Source organism: Pteronotus mesoamericanus, unplaced genomic scaffold, assembly GCF_021234165.1.
Source record: "Pteronotus mesoamericanus isolate MK-2021 breed Mesoamerican mustached bat unplaced genomic scaffold, CSHL_Meso_final contig_702, whole genome shotgun sequence".
NCBI classification, from domain to species: domain Eukaryota; kingdom Metazoa; phylum Chordata; class Mammalia; order Chiroptera; family Mormoopidae; genus Pteronotus; species Pteronotus mesoamericanus.
The window spans coordinates 1363794-1378268 of NW_026555239.1; the positions used below are offsets into that span (position 1 = coordinate 1363794).

A 14475-nucleotide genomic window follows, 5' to 3' on the forward strand; every position below is an offset into this window, starting at 1 on the left:
AGGAAGTTACCATCTATTCTTCCAATCTTTTAGTTATTTAACTGAGTCTGCAAATAATTGTGGTTTTTGTTGTATTCATTCATTTCAATGTAAGCCTATAATACTTTAATCTACATCTCTTTTTTTGTACATGAATCATGTTTCCCATATTTTTTAAGTAAAAAGAAGGAAAAATAAGGTTTTAAAACCTTAAAAAAGGTTTTAATCAGCTTTCTTAATACCAACCATATAATACACAGTTACTATGTTAACTTCTCTAAGTTCTATAATCAGTTCTATAATTTGAAAAATGCTTTGCAATGCTCTGGTGGTTTGATATAAAGACTATTCAGGGCAATGTGAGAGCATACAGCAACTGCCTTCAAAGTGGAAGACATTTGCATGAAGCTCCCCATTCATGAGCAACGTATAAAGGTCACATGCAGCCACTTGGAAAGCACTGTCTATACCTAGAAGGGGCAAAGCACAGAGCACAGAGCCCAGAGTCAGTGCTGTGCTAATGGCAGATTCACTGATACCTGTGGGTGTTCTGGGGAACTCCTGTGCTATTTGCTTATTAAATCAGTAGACACATACGTTAGATAAAGAGATGAGCTGCAAAGAAAATTAAGCAGCAAAGGAAAGGGAATGCCGATGGTGGGGCGTGGTGTCAGTTTTTACTAAAATGTTCAGGAAAGCCTCCCTAGACAGTGACATTTCAGAAGGACCTGAAAAGAAGGCAGGGAGAGAAAGCCAGGGGGTGAGAGTGAGGGAGCACCGTGTATGCAGGACCCAGGAGTGACCTTCGGGAAGAAAGGAACTTCTCTGGCACACCGTAATGGAAGGCGAAAGGCTCCTCAGGCGGGACTGTGGGATAGATCTGTTATGTACCACATGCTCGGCCACCTCCTAACTGTCCTGGACACCCTTTCACCAAAGCCTCACAAAAAGCAGAGTGGCGGGGTGCCAGCATCGCTGAAGAGCTTTGTGGTGCTTGTCATCTGTAGGCTGAAGAGGACCACAGGGATGATGCAGTAGATTTAGGGCCCCTGATCCCAACAGAAATAAAGGCATCCCAGAATGGGAAAAGCCAGGTAATAGTGCCTAAGCTTCGGAGACAGGCTAGGCCCAACAGCCACAGTAAGCCACAGGGAGGCAAGGGTATCAGACTTTTTTTTTTAACTTTCAGGGATGTATCGTAATGGTTAATGAATCAGGAGGTTTGGAGGAAGTAGATGAGCAGCCTACTAAGTGCTGCTTGACATACACAGATGGAAGACTTGAGTAGTGTCATCGTGGCGGGGTTGTGGCCTCTTACCCAATTCCTAAACCCAAACCAGTTCGCAGAGCCAGTCTCTTAAGTGAGGAGAAGGTCAGATCCCTTTGAGGAAGAATCCTGAAATGCCACCACAAGTGTACATAGTACATCTTCCTTTAACCCTTCCCATAAGGTACCTGAAGCCATTTACAACAACTGTACCTGGAAAGGGAAATGCACAGAATTTCTAGGTCTTGTTAGATGCTGGCTCTTAACTTATACTAATCTCTGGAGAGCCAACAACTCCACTAGAGTCTACTGAGTAGAGATTTATGGCAATAAGGTGACACACGAAGTCTTGGCTTAAGCTCCACGTCACCAGGAGCCCAGTAAAACCACAGACCTACCTCTCGTTGTTTCCATGGCCTAAGAATATGTAACAGGAATAGATACACTAAGCACCTGGCAGAATCCCCACATAGTTCCAGGGCCCATGGAGTCCAGGCTATTATGGTTAGAAGGACCAGGTAGAAGCCCCTAGAATTACACCCCATCCCTCCCTCAAAAATCTCTCCGGGGAAAGTGCAGATATTACTGCCACCATCAAAGGCTTGATTCTTATCACATTCCTAACCTACCTGCTTTTCTGAAAAGCCGGGGGCGGGGGTGGGGGGGCGCGTGGAGAATGACGGTAGGTCATCGCAGGCACAGTCGGGGGGCGATGCCCATCGTAGCTGTAGTTCAGCTGTGGTGTCCTCACTAGCAAATCAACACAGCCCCCAGCACTGAGTGGACAGCTCTCAGCCTGGAAGTGTTTTTTTTTTTTTTAAATCTCTACTAATAAAGACAATTAGAATCAGCCAGACTTCATGTGGCTGGAACACAGCGCACTTTCACTGCCGCGCCTCCCAGCAATACAACTCTGCTATATTGAGAGAGAAACCTGGGTTTTCTTGCAGTCCCACAGAATGTCACGCTGCACTGTGATGTGGATGATACAACGTTGACGGGACTTGTTAAGCAGGGAACAGCAAGCCCTCTTGGTGCGACCTACATGCAGGAGGTGGGTGATAAGTCCTGGGAAAGTTCAAGGGCCAGCCGCCCCTTTGCAGTGTTTATACAGTGGTCTGGAGCATGTCAGGATATCTCTTCTTAAAGTGAGAGGCAAATTTCTGCACCTCAAACTGCCCAGTACGAAGAAAAACTCACAGTAATCATGGCCTTTTTCAATAACGGAGGCAATGCTCATCACATCTGGGCATTCTGCGCTGACCACTCACCCCAGTTTTGAGTGCACATCACAGCCAGAAACGGTCCCACAGCGGGCCCGGGCCGCTGTGTAAGCTGCCCTGACAGTGTCACCTAGAACCGACGCAAGTGCCTAAGGCAGAGATGGATGTTAAATGCAGCCTCTCATGGGCCCCAGTAGGAAAATCACAAAGCTGACCCCTGGAGCTTTGGAGTAAGGCCATGTCTTCTTTTGTCTCCCCCAAAGGACACCAAATAACTATGTAGCCACAAAGTAATGGGTATTATCTGGGCCACAGAACATAAAATTGGACATGAACAGTAGCTTTCCATTGTAAAATCAAAATGACAGATAGGAGAGATCAAGCCGGTCCAGAAGATCCATGTAAACCACTCATGCGGTGGTGCAGACTCCCTGGAATCTGTTCCCATTCTTTCCTGCTTCCCCCTCAACCTACACCTACAGCTCCCTGAAGAACTGACCGTTAAGAGGAAAAAGTGCAGGCTTGGTTTACCGATGAATCTGCAAGGTATGCCAGCGCTAGCCAGAAGCGGATAACTGCTTAATCACAGCCCTGCTCAGCAGTGCCCCCGAAAGACAGTGGGAACCCGCCCCCGAAGCAGAGCCGCAAGCAGTACATCCGGATGCACACTTCCTGTGGAAGGTGAGATGCAATTCATAGACAGTGGCTGATGGGCGCACTCAGGGGCTTGGAAAGAATGAGATTGGAAGGCTGGTGACAAAGAAATATGTGGATGGACCTCTCAGAATATGTGTGTACACTCACTTATATGGGTGCACAGTGAAGGGGGTCCCACAAGTCAGGGGGGCAGGATGCTCCGTTTAGTGGCCATCAATCGCCCTCTTTCCCTAGTCACCCCAGCGACTGTACAATGGATGTGGCCTCGTTCCAGAGATGGAGGTTACGCATGGGCATGACAGCATGAACTTCCCCTCATCAAGGCGACCTGGCTACCACACCTGCTGATGCCCAGCCGGCCCGAAGGAGAGGCCGACGTTACACGCCTAGCCTGGCATCACTTCCCAGGGCAAACAGCCAGTTCGCTGGTGCCAGGCTGATCATTTTGGACCTCTCCATTATAAAGGGCGCGGTGCTTTGTCTTCATGTCCTGGGGCAGAGCTGCCTCCCTGCCCGCAGCCCTCCTGTCGGCAGCGCCGGCAGCGCCGGCAGCGAGCTTACCGAACGCCATATTTATTCCCTCATCACCTCGCAACAGCCCTACCCGAACTATTCCAGAGAATTAAAAAAGTACTTTCCAACTCTTTTTCTGAATCTAGCAAAATCTCACTGTCAAAACATGACAAGAAGAATGTGAGAAAAGACAATTCTGGAGAATTTTACTTATAAATGCAAAACTCCTAAACAAAACATTAGCAACTCAAACTCAGCAATAAGTATAAAAATCATACATCATGGCCAAATTGGGTTTATTCCAGGAATTCAAGATTGTTTTGCAAAATTAACAGCACAAAGAAGAAAAACCTATAACCATTAATATAGATGCTAAAAGTGGAGAAATTTGACATCTATTCATGATAAAAGTGTTAAGCTAGGAATGGAGAACTGCAAAAACACATGTCATAAACCTGTTGTGATGGCAAATGGAGAAATCACTCTCTTTAAGATGCAGACTAAGTGTAGGAAGCCCATAATCACACTTTCATGCAGCGCTGACAATGTCTACCTACTTGGTGAGATAAGAAAACAAAATACATGGTTCACTAACAGAGAAACAAATCTGCCATCATTCACAGATGACATGATTTTCAACATAAGAAACCCAGTAGAATCTACAAATAAATTAGAATAATTGTAAGAGTTAATTAAGCAAGGTTACTAGTTACAAAATCAATATATAAAAATTAATTTCATTCATTTTCACCATCAACAGTTAGAAAATACAATTTATAAAATGATACCTTTTATAGTAGCATAAATATACATAAAGTACCTAGGACTACATCTAACAAAAGATATACCAGACCTGTATGGAGAAAACTATAAAGTATAATACATTAAAGAAGACTTAAATGAATAGAATAACTTGATATTGTAAAAATGTCACTACTCCAAATTGATTTAAAGATTGGTAGTGCCAATCAAAACCCTAACAGGTTTTTTTTTTTTTTTCCCAAGAAACTTGACAAACTTTTTTTGTAGGAAAGCAGAAAGTAAAAAATAGACAACTTCCGATGAAGGAAAAGTCATCAAGAACTTTTACAAAGGTAGAGTAATTAAAATTAAAGCCATGTGTTGGTGCAGTGATAATCAAATAACTTACAGAGTAGAAGAGTGAGCCCAGAAACAAATCCATGCATATGCATAAACTTGCCTTAGGATACAAATGGTGGGGAAAGAACAGACTTTTCAATAAAGTGATGTTGGGACAGCTGGATATCCATTTCAAATAAATTAGACTCCTGCTTCCACCATACACAAAACCAATTCCAGCTGCATTAAAATTTTAATTGTAGAAAGCAGAACCATAAAAATTTTAACTTACATAGATATATCTTTATGGTCTTGAGACAATAAAGAATTTAAAAAAATAACAAGATACAAAAAGTACAAACCATAGGAATAAAATTCTACCTCATTATAACCGAGAACTTCTGTTATTCAAAAGGCTCTTTACAAAGTGAAAAGAGAAGTCATGAACTGGAAAAACATGTTTAAAAAATGAAATATTAGCCTCCAGAATAGACAGAGAATTCCTACAAATCAATTAAGAAAAAGACAAACAACCAAATAGAAAAATCGCCAAAAGACATGAACAGACATTTCACAGGTGAGAAAATATGAATGTGCTGCATGCATTTGAAAATATGTTTAATTTAATTATTAGAACATATGTTTTAAATCAAATGAGATACCAAACCTCACCCATCAGACTTGTGATCTTTTTTTTCAGAAATGACAATATAACAACATAAAGGGTTGGTGAGGACATGAAGCAACCAAAACTTTGGAAAGCAGTTTGGCATTATTTAGTAAATTTAAAGATGTTGATATTGAACTACCAGTAATTTCACTCTGAAATATGTGTCCCAGTGACACTCTTGTCCATGACAACCACGAGCCTCATGCAAGTACACTCATAAACAGCACTGTTCACAATACAAAAAAACTTGAGACACCACGTTATAGCGTCCCAGTGTGGGATACAGGAATACATTCTTGTATATGTACACAATGAAATATTGTACTATACAGCCATGAAGCACGTGACAACCACATACACACACAGATGAATCTTAAGAACATGTTACTGAGTGATAAGAGATCACAGGGAAAATAAATTCCAAAGGACTCTATTTAGATAAAGTTTAAAAGCCTGTAAAATTAATACGTAATATATTATTCAGAGTATAAACATATGTAGTAAAACTGTAAAGGAAAGCAAGGAATGGTGAACACAAAATTCAAGAGTGTGGTCACTCAGAGGGCAAAGGGAAGGAAGGGGGTCGGTGACGAGAAGGTCAAGTGTCGGGAGGGTGCAAGTGTTCCCACGGCCCAGGCCGCAGTGTGAGCAGCGGCCAGCGCACGTCTAGGCAGCGGAGAGGCCGGCACAGAGGAGGGCTGAGCGCGCGGTACCAGCGTGACTTTCCTGCTTTATTTTTGCCTTGGGCTGAAGTTGCCAAAATTATAACATGGAAATTAGGGCCATCTGTTGACCAGGCTAAGTTAGTGAGCTGGACAGAATTTACCAAAAGAAATTCAGAGTAATTTATTTTAGACTCTGCTTCAAATCATGGAAACGTATAAATAAAAAGCCTACTTAATTTGAAAGAGAAAAAGCTGTCATTTTATCATTATTTACAATGGTAAAAACCTGGAAATAACTTGAGTAACCATTAACACAATACTGGTTAAATAAAATAGGATACATTTATACTGTGGCATATTATTACAATAGTTACAAAAAATTAAATAGACCAGGCAGAGAAAAATGGATCAATGGAACAAGATAGAATTGTTAAACAGATGCCACTTAGTACAGGTTAAAGACTCATTTAAAAGTAGAAGAGAAAAATGAACTAGTCAATAAATGGTTTTGAAACACCTGGATGCCCACTGCCCTATCTAAAATCATTTGCAAATGCTTTAAATCCAGATGGTTTAAAGAACTAAAACAATTAACATGAAATATGGTTGAATATACACTATGAACCGGTATAGAGGAAGCCTTCTTAAAAACACATGAGATTACCAATCCTCAGAAGAAAAAGAGGAGTACGATTATATGGAAACAATAATCATATGAAACATAAAACTTCTATAAAGACACCAATAAAACAAAACAAAAAAACCTTCTATAAAGAAAGTTTAAAGACAGCCTGTAAGATACTTGCTTGCAACTTAAATAACAGAAAGGGTTAGTAACACCCATACAAAAATGCTACAAAATCAATTTAAATAAACAACACCTCAAAATCAAAAGAAAAGTAAGTTAATGATATAAACAGGCAACTCACAGAATAGCAAATAGAAATATGCAATGAATGCATGGTAAAATGCAAATTATATCTACTATGCAATGTAACCTTTCTTTATCCAAGTGATAAAAACATAAGACTTGAAAAATATCAAGTACTGGTAAGTGTGCAGTATACTCTCCTATACTGTAATGCAAACCAGGATAAGTTGGTATTGATATTTTGAGGGGCTATTAAGTAGTATTAATAGAAATGAAAATGGGCATCCATTGTGTCCCAGGGATTCCATTCTTAAGAATCTATCCTAAAGAAATGCTCACATATACGCACAAAGATATTCACTGAAACATTATTTGTAAGAGTGAAAAATATAAAACACCAACATGTTTATCAGCAGGGAAATAAGCTAAAACATCCAGCCAATGAAAGAGTTAAAAAATATACGGTAAATCTCTAAATAATGACTGACATGCACTGAAGGACTGTCAAGTGATATTATTAAAAAAAGTTTCACAAAAATACAGAAAATTGTCCTAAAACATCAAGTCATTTCGACATACTTCTACAGATACATGCACGTACTTAAATGCACAGAGAAAGGCCTGAAGAGTAACCAACAAATTAATAATAAAAGTTACCTCTGGGGTCTGTTTAAGTATACGGAACAGTCAAGGGGGATTTTAACTTTATATTGTTTGAATTTTTAAAAATAAGAATATGTAATTTAAAAATAAATAAACCTGATAATTATGATGCCTAGCATAAATTATATACTAGGGGTACGGGTAAAGTCCGTGGGGACACTGTGAAAGGAGAAAATTAGTGTGCAGAAAGATTTCATGGCAGCGGCGACGCCTGAGCTGGGCCTTGCTGCCTGAATAGGGCGCTGACAAACATCCCTAATTTGGAGGTGGGCTGTGGCAGGCTGCATTTTTCAAAAGATGAGTCTACAAACACACATCCCACCCCAGAAGCTTTTCTTTCAATAAGATACTGACACTTGTGCGTGGAGAGGTGGGGGTCTATGTCCTCCCCCCAGAACTGGAGCAAGACTTTGTAACTGCCTTGATGAACTGAATGAGGAGGACATGTTGCCGCACGCCTTTCCAGATGACTTAGCTTCTGCCTAGTCCTTTTTTCCCGGGATGCCCACCCTTGGGACCCAGGCACCAAGCTGTGTCCCAAACTAGCCAACGCGGAAAGATTACATGAAGAGGCCCACCTGGAGGGAAACTGAGACCCCCAGCCAACAGTGCGCCTCAACTCCCAGATCCGTGAGCAAATGGGCCTTCAGCTGCTTCCGTCCCCAGCCTCTGAGGTCTTGGGCTCAGGCCCAAACGTATGTCATGGAGCAGAGATAAGTCATCGCCACTGTGCCCTGTCCTAGTTCCTGACCCAGACACTCTGAGCAGATGAATGGTTATTTTACACCTTGGAGTGTTAGAGCAACGTGTTACACAGCTGGAGTGACTGAAACGAAGACATTCTGAGGGGAAGAAACTGCACAAGTAATAGAATGTCACAGAGCACTGTGAATATTGCCAGTTCCTCGGTGATGGGGCCAAAAAGGGTGACTGCAACCAGACTATGAAAGTCTTATTTAACAAGTACAAAAAAAAAAAAAAAAAAAATTAGACATCCTATTGGCAGGGGAGAACTGTTGGAAGTTTTTAAGATGGGAAGTGACATGCTGAGATCTGCATTTGAGAAAGACCTCTCTGAGATCCGTGTAAAGGAAAGACTAGAGAAGACAGACTTACTAAAATGAGTCCTACCCATGTAAAATTGTGGAATCATCCCTCATGTGACCTGTTTTGTGATTTTTTTCCTTTGAAGGGTTGCCACTGAGATATATACTCGATTTCCCTTGCATGAAAATGCTGGTGGAGAACCACGTTGACACAATCTGCACACAGGTAGGTGTTCACAGCAGCTTTCCTGACCACTGCCTGAGCCTGGACACAACCAAGACGGTCTTCAGTAGGTAAATGGGTAAACGCCCTAGTAAATCCTATTTGGCGCTAAAGAGAAAAGGGCTATCAAGCCCCAGAAAGACACGGGAACCTTAATGTGTATCACTAAGTGAAAGAAGCCAGTCTGAAAAGGCTACATACTATGGGATTCCAACTATATGCCTTTCTGGAAAAGACAAAAGTATGGAGATACAATTAAAAATATCAGTGGTTGCCAGGGGGTAGAAAGGGAAGGAGAAATGAACAGCAGAGTACAGAGGATTTTTAGGGCCGTTAAAGTTCTCTAGATGATGCTATAATGGTGGATATATGTCCTTACACGTTTGTGAAAACCCAGAGAATATTCAACACCAAGGGTGAGCCCAAGTGTAACCTATGGCCTTTGGGTGACAATGAAGTGTTAATGTAGGTTCTTAGGTTCATTGACCGCAACGCAAGTACCACCCTGGTGTGGGGCATTCACAGTGGGGGACGCTGTGCTTGTTTGGAGGGAGGGGGCCCATGGGAAATCTCTGTACCATCTGCTCAATTGTGCTGTGAACCTAAAAAACTACTCTTAGCAATAAAGTCTATTAAAACAACGTTGGGGTGGGGGAAAGGTATGGAGTTGTTAGAATACAAAAATGTTTCCTTACTGCTCTTCTTTCAAGGTTCTGGATCTGGATCCATTTACATCAAGCAGTATTCTAAGAAAACAAAGCAAGCTGTCTACAGAATTGTAACCACTTATAACTAAGTATCCATGTGAATAATGCCATCCTTGTGCTACAAATATCACCATGACCGACAACTTCTTGTTTTTGTGTCTATTAAAATATCCTCATAATTCTCACAACTCGTTTAATAATAAAACTATATAAACATGAACTTGTAAAATAAATCTATAACAATGAGCTATAGTTTTTATATTTTGGATATTGGGGCTCTATTTAAGGGGGAAAGTGAGGTGCACGGTCCAATACCAGGAGAGAGGATGAAGCTCAGAACACAGGGGGCCACGATAAGGGAAAGGACGCCTGGGGACGGACAAGAGCCACGACCCAGGAGGGGGTGAAAAATACTAAGGACAAAGTTTCATTCTCACTTTGGCAGATCTTCCATTCAATTTTTTGAGAAATTCGAGAGGAAGAATGTACTGAAAATTGAGAGTTCACGGAGAACAGAGACAGGATGGAGTGGCGCAACAGTGGCTCAATCAGATCTCGAGGAGCAGAGGAGCCCAGCTGGGACTTAATGGTGTAATTTACCGGAGGCCAGTTTTGTATCATTTTGTACGGTGCCCTTCTCGTATGTGAACTATTCGAGAGGCGATTAACCAATTTGTGGGATGCCATGCATCTCACTTTTTCATCCAATGCTTGCTTCTGAAAAATGTCATAATTTAAACTCGTTATCAAAGAGAAGTTAACATACATGAGAAAAGGAACTAAAATTAATTTTTCTGCTCTTAACCATTTGTAAAAGATTTAAGGTTTGTCGTTAATACTTTTTGAAACAGTGAAAAAAAAGAAAAATGGAGAAAAAACACATTGAAACAAATGGTAAAATAAGATTATAGAATCACATGTGGCTGAGCTTGCCAAGCTAGTCCTGTCCCTTATTGTCAAAGTTAAACTAAAGCTGCTGTTGCTATATTGCACAGACTAAAATCTGATGAAAAAACACTCCTGCCCAGTGTTTCTTATTCATGTTTTTGAGCAACCTTCCGATCTGCAACCAACTCACCTGTATCCCAGAGGTTACAGACTTCCGCTCGCCCTTCTGACAGCCACGCAGTTGATGAGACAAGGGCTGAAGGGGCTGTTGGTAAAAGTGGCTTTGGATCGTCATCATAAAATAGCATCAGGTCCTTAGAGAAAAAAAAAGAGAGCACATTAAAGTTGGAAAAAAAAATCCCATTGCCTCAAATTGTTACAGTGGGTGGACAATTTATGGGGACACAGCCTATATGTGCTATATGCAAAATGTATATAAACACATTTTGGTTGAAAGAATTTATACATAAGTTATCTATACACTTGGGTGCCCACTGAATATAGGGTGATCCAAATAAAGTCTATATATAGTAGGGCTGGTTGATATGCCTTTTTTCCCCATGAATAGGGATTTTTTATTATAGAATAATTAACATATAGTAAATGCATAAACCTTAAGTATAGAGCTCAATAACTTAAGTTTATGTGTATACCTATATAAGCAGATTTCCTTCACTCCAGACGTTTCCCTCAATCTTCTTTCCAATAGATACCATCCCGCCACCACTAGTAAACAATTCTATCTTCTATTGCCATCAATGGGTTTGCCTGTTCCTAACTTCATGTAAGTGTAACCATATGCTATGTATTCTTTTGTATCTGGTTCCCATTGCTTAACATAATGGTTGTGAGATTCATGTATATTTTGTGAGCAAGTAGTCACCCCTTATCTGTGGTTTCATTTTCTGTGGTTTCAGTTACTCACGGTTGACCACACTCCAAAAATATGAAATAAAAAAATTCCAGAAATAAAACAATTCATAAGTTTTAAATGCTGTGCCATCCTGAGTAGTGTGATAAAATTGTGTGCTGTCCCGCTCTGTCCCACCTGGAACGCCAATCCCCGCTTTGTCCAGCGCATCCTTACTGTGTACGCTACCTGCCTCTTAGTCACTTAGTCTTGGTGATCGGTTTGACTGTCATGGTATCACAGTGCTTATGTTCAAATAAATCTCACAGCAGGCTCCTGTCACGTCACAATGCCTACGCCATCCCCCTGCGCCTCATCATGGAGGCACTGCATCAGCTCACGGCACCACAAGGAGATGGGTGAGTATAGTACAATAAGGTATTTTTGAGAGAGAGACAGACAGAGACAAAGACAGAGACAGAGACAGAGACATGGAGACAGAGACATGAATTGTGTCTTCTGTACACAATTCAACTGGGGATCAAGCCCAAAACCTAGGTATGTGATCTGACAGGGAATCAAACTCGCAACATTTTGGTATACAGGACAATGCTCCAGCCAACTGAACCACCCAGCCAGGGGAATGTATCACAATATTTAATCCAGTCTCCTGCTTATAGACATTTGGATTATTTCCAAATTTCAGCTATTAAGAATAAAGCTATTATGAATATTCTTGTACAAATCTCTTTGTGGACAAATGCATTCTTTACTCCTGGATGTTACACAGAAGAATAGCTAGGTTAGGCTAGGTCATAGGATAAGTTTATTGTTCACATCATTAGAAACTGCCAAACCAAGTGATTTGCACTTTTTGTAACTCAGCTTTAATTTTGAATTCATTGTAGATTCACATTCAGTTGTAAAAGACAATAGAGAGATCCTGTGTATCATTTGCCCAGTTGCCCTAGTAAAATGTTGCAAAATCATAGTACAATATTATATCTGGGATATTGATAGCAATGTGGTCAAGATACAGACCATTTTCATCACCAGGAGGATCCTTCCTGAGGCCTTTTTATTACCAGACCTTTCCTCCACAACTACTAATCTGTTCTCCATTTCTATAATTTTGACATTTGAAGAATGTAATATAAATGGATTCATACAGGATACAACCTTTTGAGATTGACTGTTTTTTTAAAAAAAAAAACAAACCTGGCATAATTCCTGGAGATTCATTTAAGTTGTTGTATGTATCAATACTTTGTTTATTTTTATTGCCAATTATTAGTATTCGTGGTATAGACATAAGACAGTTTAATCCATTAAAGGACATTTGGGTTGTTTTCAGATTTTAGCGATTATAAGTAAAGCTGCTGTGGATACTGTACAGGTTTTTGTATGAAAAGAAGTTTTCATATCTCTGGAATAAATGTCTAAAAGCAATTCCTGTGTCACATGGTAGTTGTATGTTTAGTTTTATGAAGAAACTGCTGAACTATTTTCCTGAGTAGTTGTACCATTTTACATCCCTACCAGTTATATACTCGTATATGTGATCCATTTTCTCTACATGCTCACCAGCACTTGGTATTGGCACTATTTTTTATTTTAGTTATTTTGATATTTCACTATGTGTTTTGTATTACATATTCTTAATGGCTAATGATGTCAAACATCTTTTCACTTGCTTACTTGCCATCTGTATTTGCTGAAGTGACTATTGATATCATTTGTCCATTTTCTAACTGGATTGTTTGGTTTTTCACTATTGAGTTTTAAGAGTTCTTTAAATGCCCCAGAAGCATGGTCATTTGCTGGATATGTGGTTTGCAAATATTTTCTCCCAGTTTGTAATTTGCATTTTCACTCTCTTAACAGGGTCCTTCACAGAGCAAAAGCTTTTGTTCTTATTTTGCTTTGTGTTTAATTAAATTTATTGGGATGACATTGGTTAATAACACTACATAGGTTTCAAGTGTACATTGCTATGGTACCTGATCTGTATATTACATTGTGTGTGAACCACCCAAAGTTAAATCATTTTCCATATGTTTGGCCCCCTTTACCCTTTACTCCCCTACCCAGCCCCTCTTCCCTCTGGTAACCACCACACCGTTGTCTGTGCCTACAAGTTTCCATTTTGTATCCCACAGATGAATGATATCATATGGTTCTTGGCTTTTCCTGGCTGACTTATTTCACTTAGCATAATATCCTCCAGGTCCATCCACATTGTTGCAAATGGCAGTATTTCATCTTTCCTTACGGCTGAGTAGTATTCTATAGTAGTATATATGCACCGCATCTTCTTTATCTGATCATCCATTGAAGGACACTTCTGTTCCTTCCATGTCTTGGCCACCATGAACAATTCCTCAGTGAACACAGGGGTGCATATATCTTTGTAAATAAATGTTTTCACATTTTGGGGGTAGATGCCCAGAAGAAGTATTGCTGGGTCATATGGTAACTCTATTCTTAATTTTTTGAGGAGCCTCCGTACTGTTTCCCAAAGTGGCTGTACCACTTGACATTCCCACTAGCAGTGAATGAGGGTTCCTTTTTCTCTACCACCTCCCTAACGTGTGTTATCACCTGTCTTGCTGATAATAGCCATTCCAGCAGGTGTGAGGTGACAGCTCATTGTAGTTTTCATTTGCATTTCCCTAATGGTTAGTGAAGTTGGACATCTTTTCATTTTTGTTTTGTTGTTGGTTTCCTTTGTTGTGCAGAAGCTTTTTAGTTAGACATAGTCCCGTTCATTTATTTTTGCCTTTACTTCCCTTGCTTTAGGGGTCAAATTCATAAAATCTTCTCTAAGACCAGGGTCCGTAACTTTAGTACCTATGTTTTCTTCTATGTAAATTTGTTGTGTTAGATCTTACATTCAGGTCTTTGATCCACTATGGATTAGTTTTTGTACATGGGGACAAAGTGTAATCTAGTTTCATTCTTTTGCATGTGGCTTTCTAATTTTCCCAACACCATTTAGCGGAAAGGCTTTCTTTTCTCCAGTGTGTTTTTTTGTTCCTTTATAAGAAATTATTTGCTCATATACATGTGGTTTTATTTCTGGGCTCTCAACTCTGTTTCATTGTCTGTGTGTCTGTTTTTCTGCCAATACAATGCTGTTTTGACTATCATTAATTACTCTGTGGTCTAATTTG

General features: G+C 40.2%; 1 protein-coding gene across 1 annotated transcript in view; it reads right to left on the reverse strand.

The window, feature by feature from the left end:
* The window catches only part of ENTHD1 (ENTH domain containing 1), a 101423-nt gene that overhangs the window by 38704 nt on the left and 48244 nt on the right, over positions 1–14475 (reverse strand). The window contains exon 4 of the mRNA XM_054582546.1: positions 10643–10766. Coding sequence (XP_054438521.1) covers positions 10643–10766 — 124 coding nt within the window. The remainder of the gene's footprint in view (positions 1–10642; positions 10767–14475) is intronic.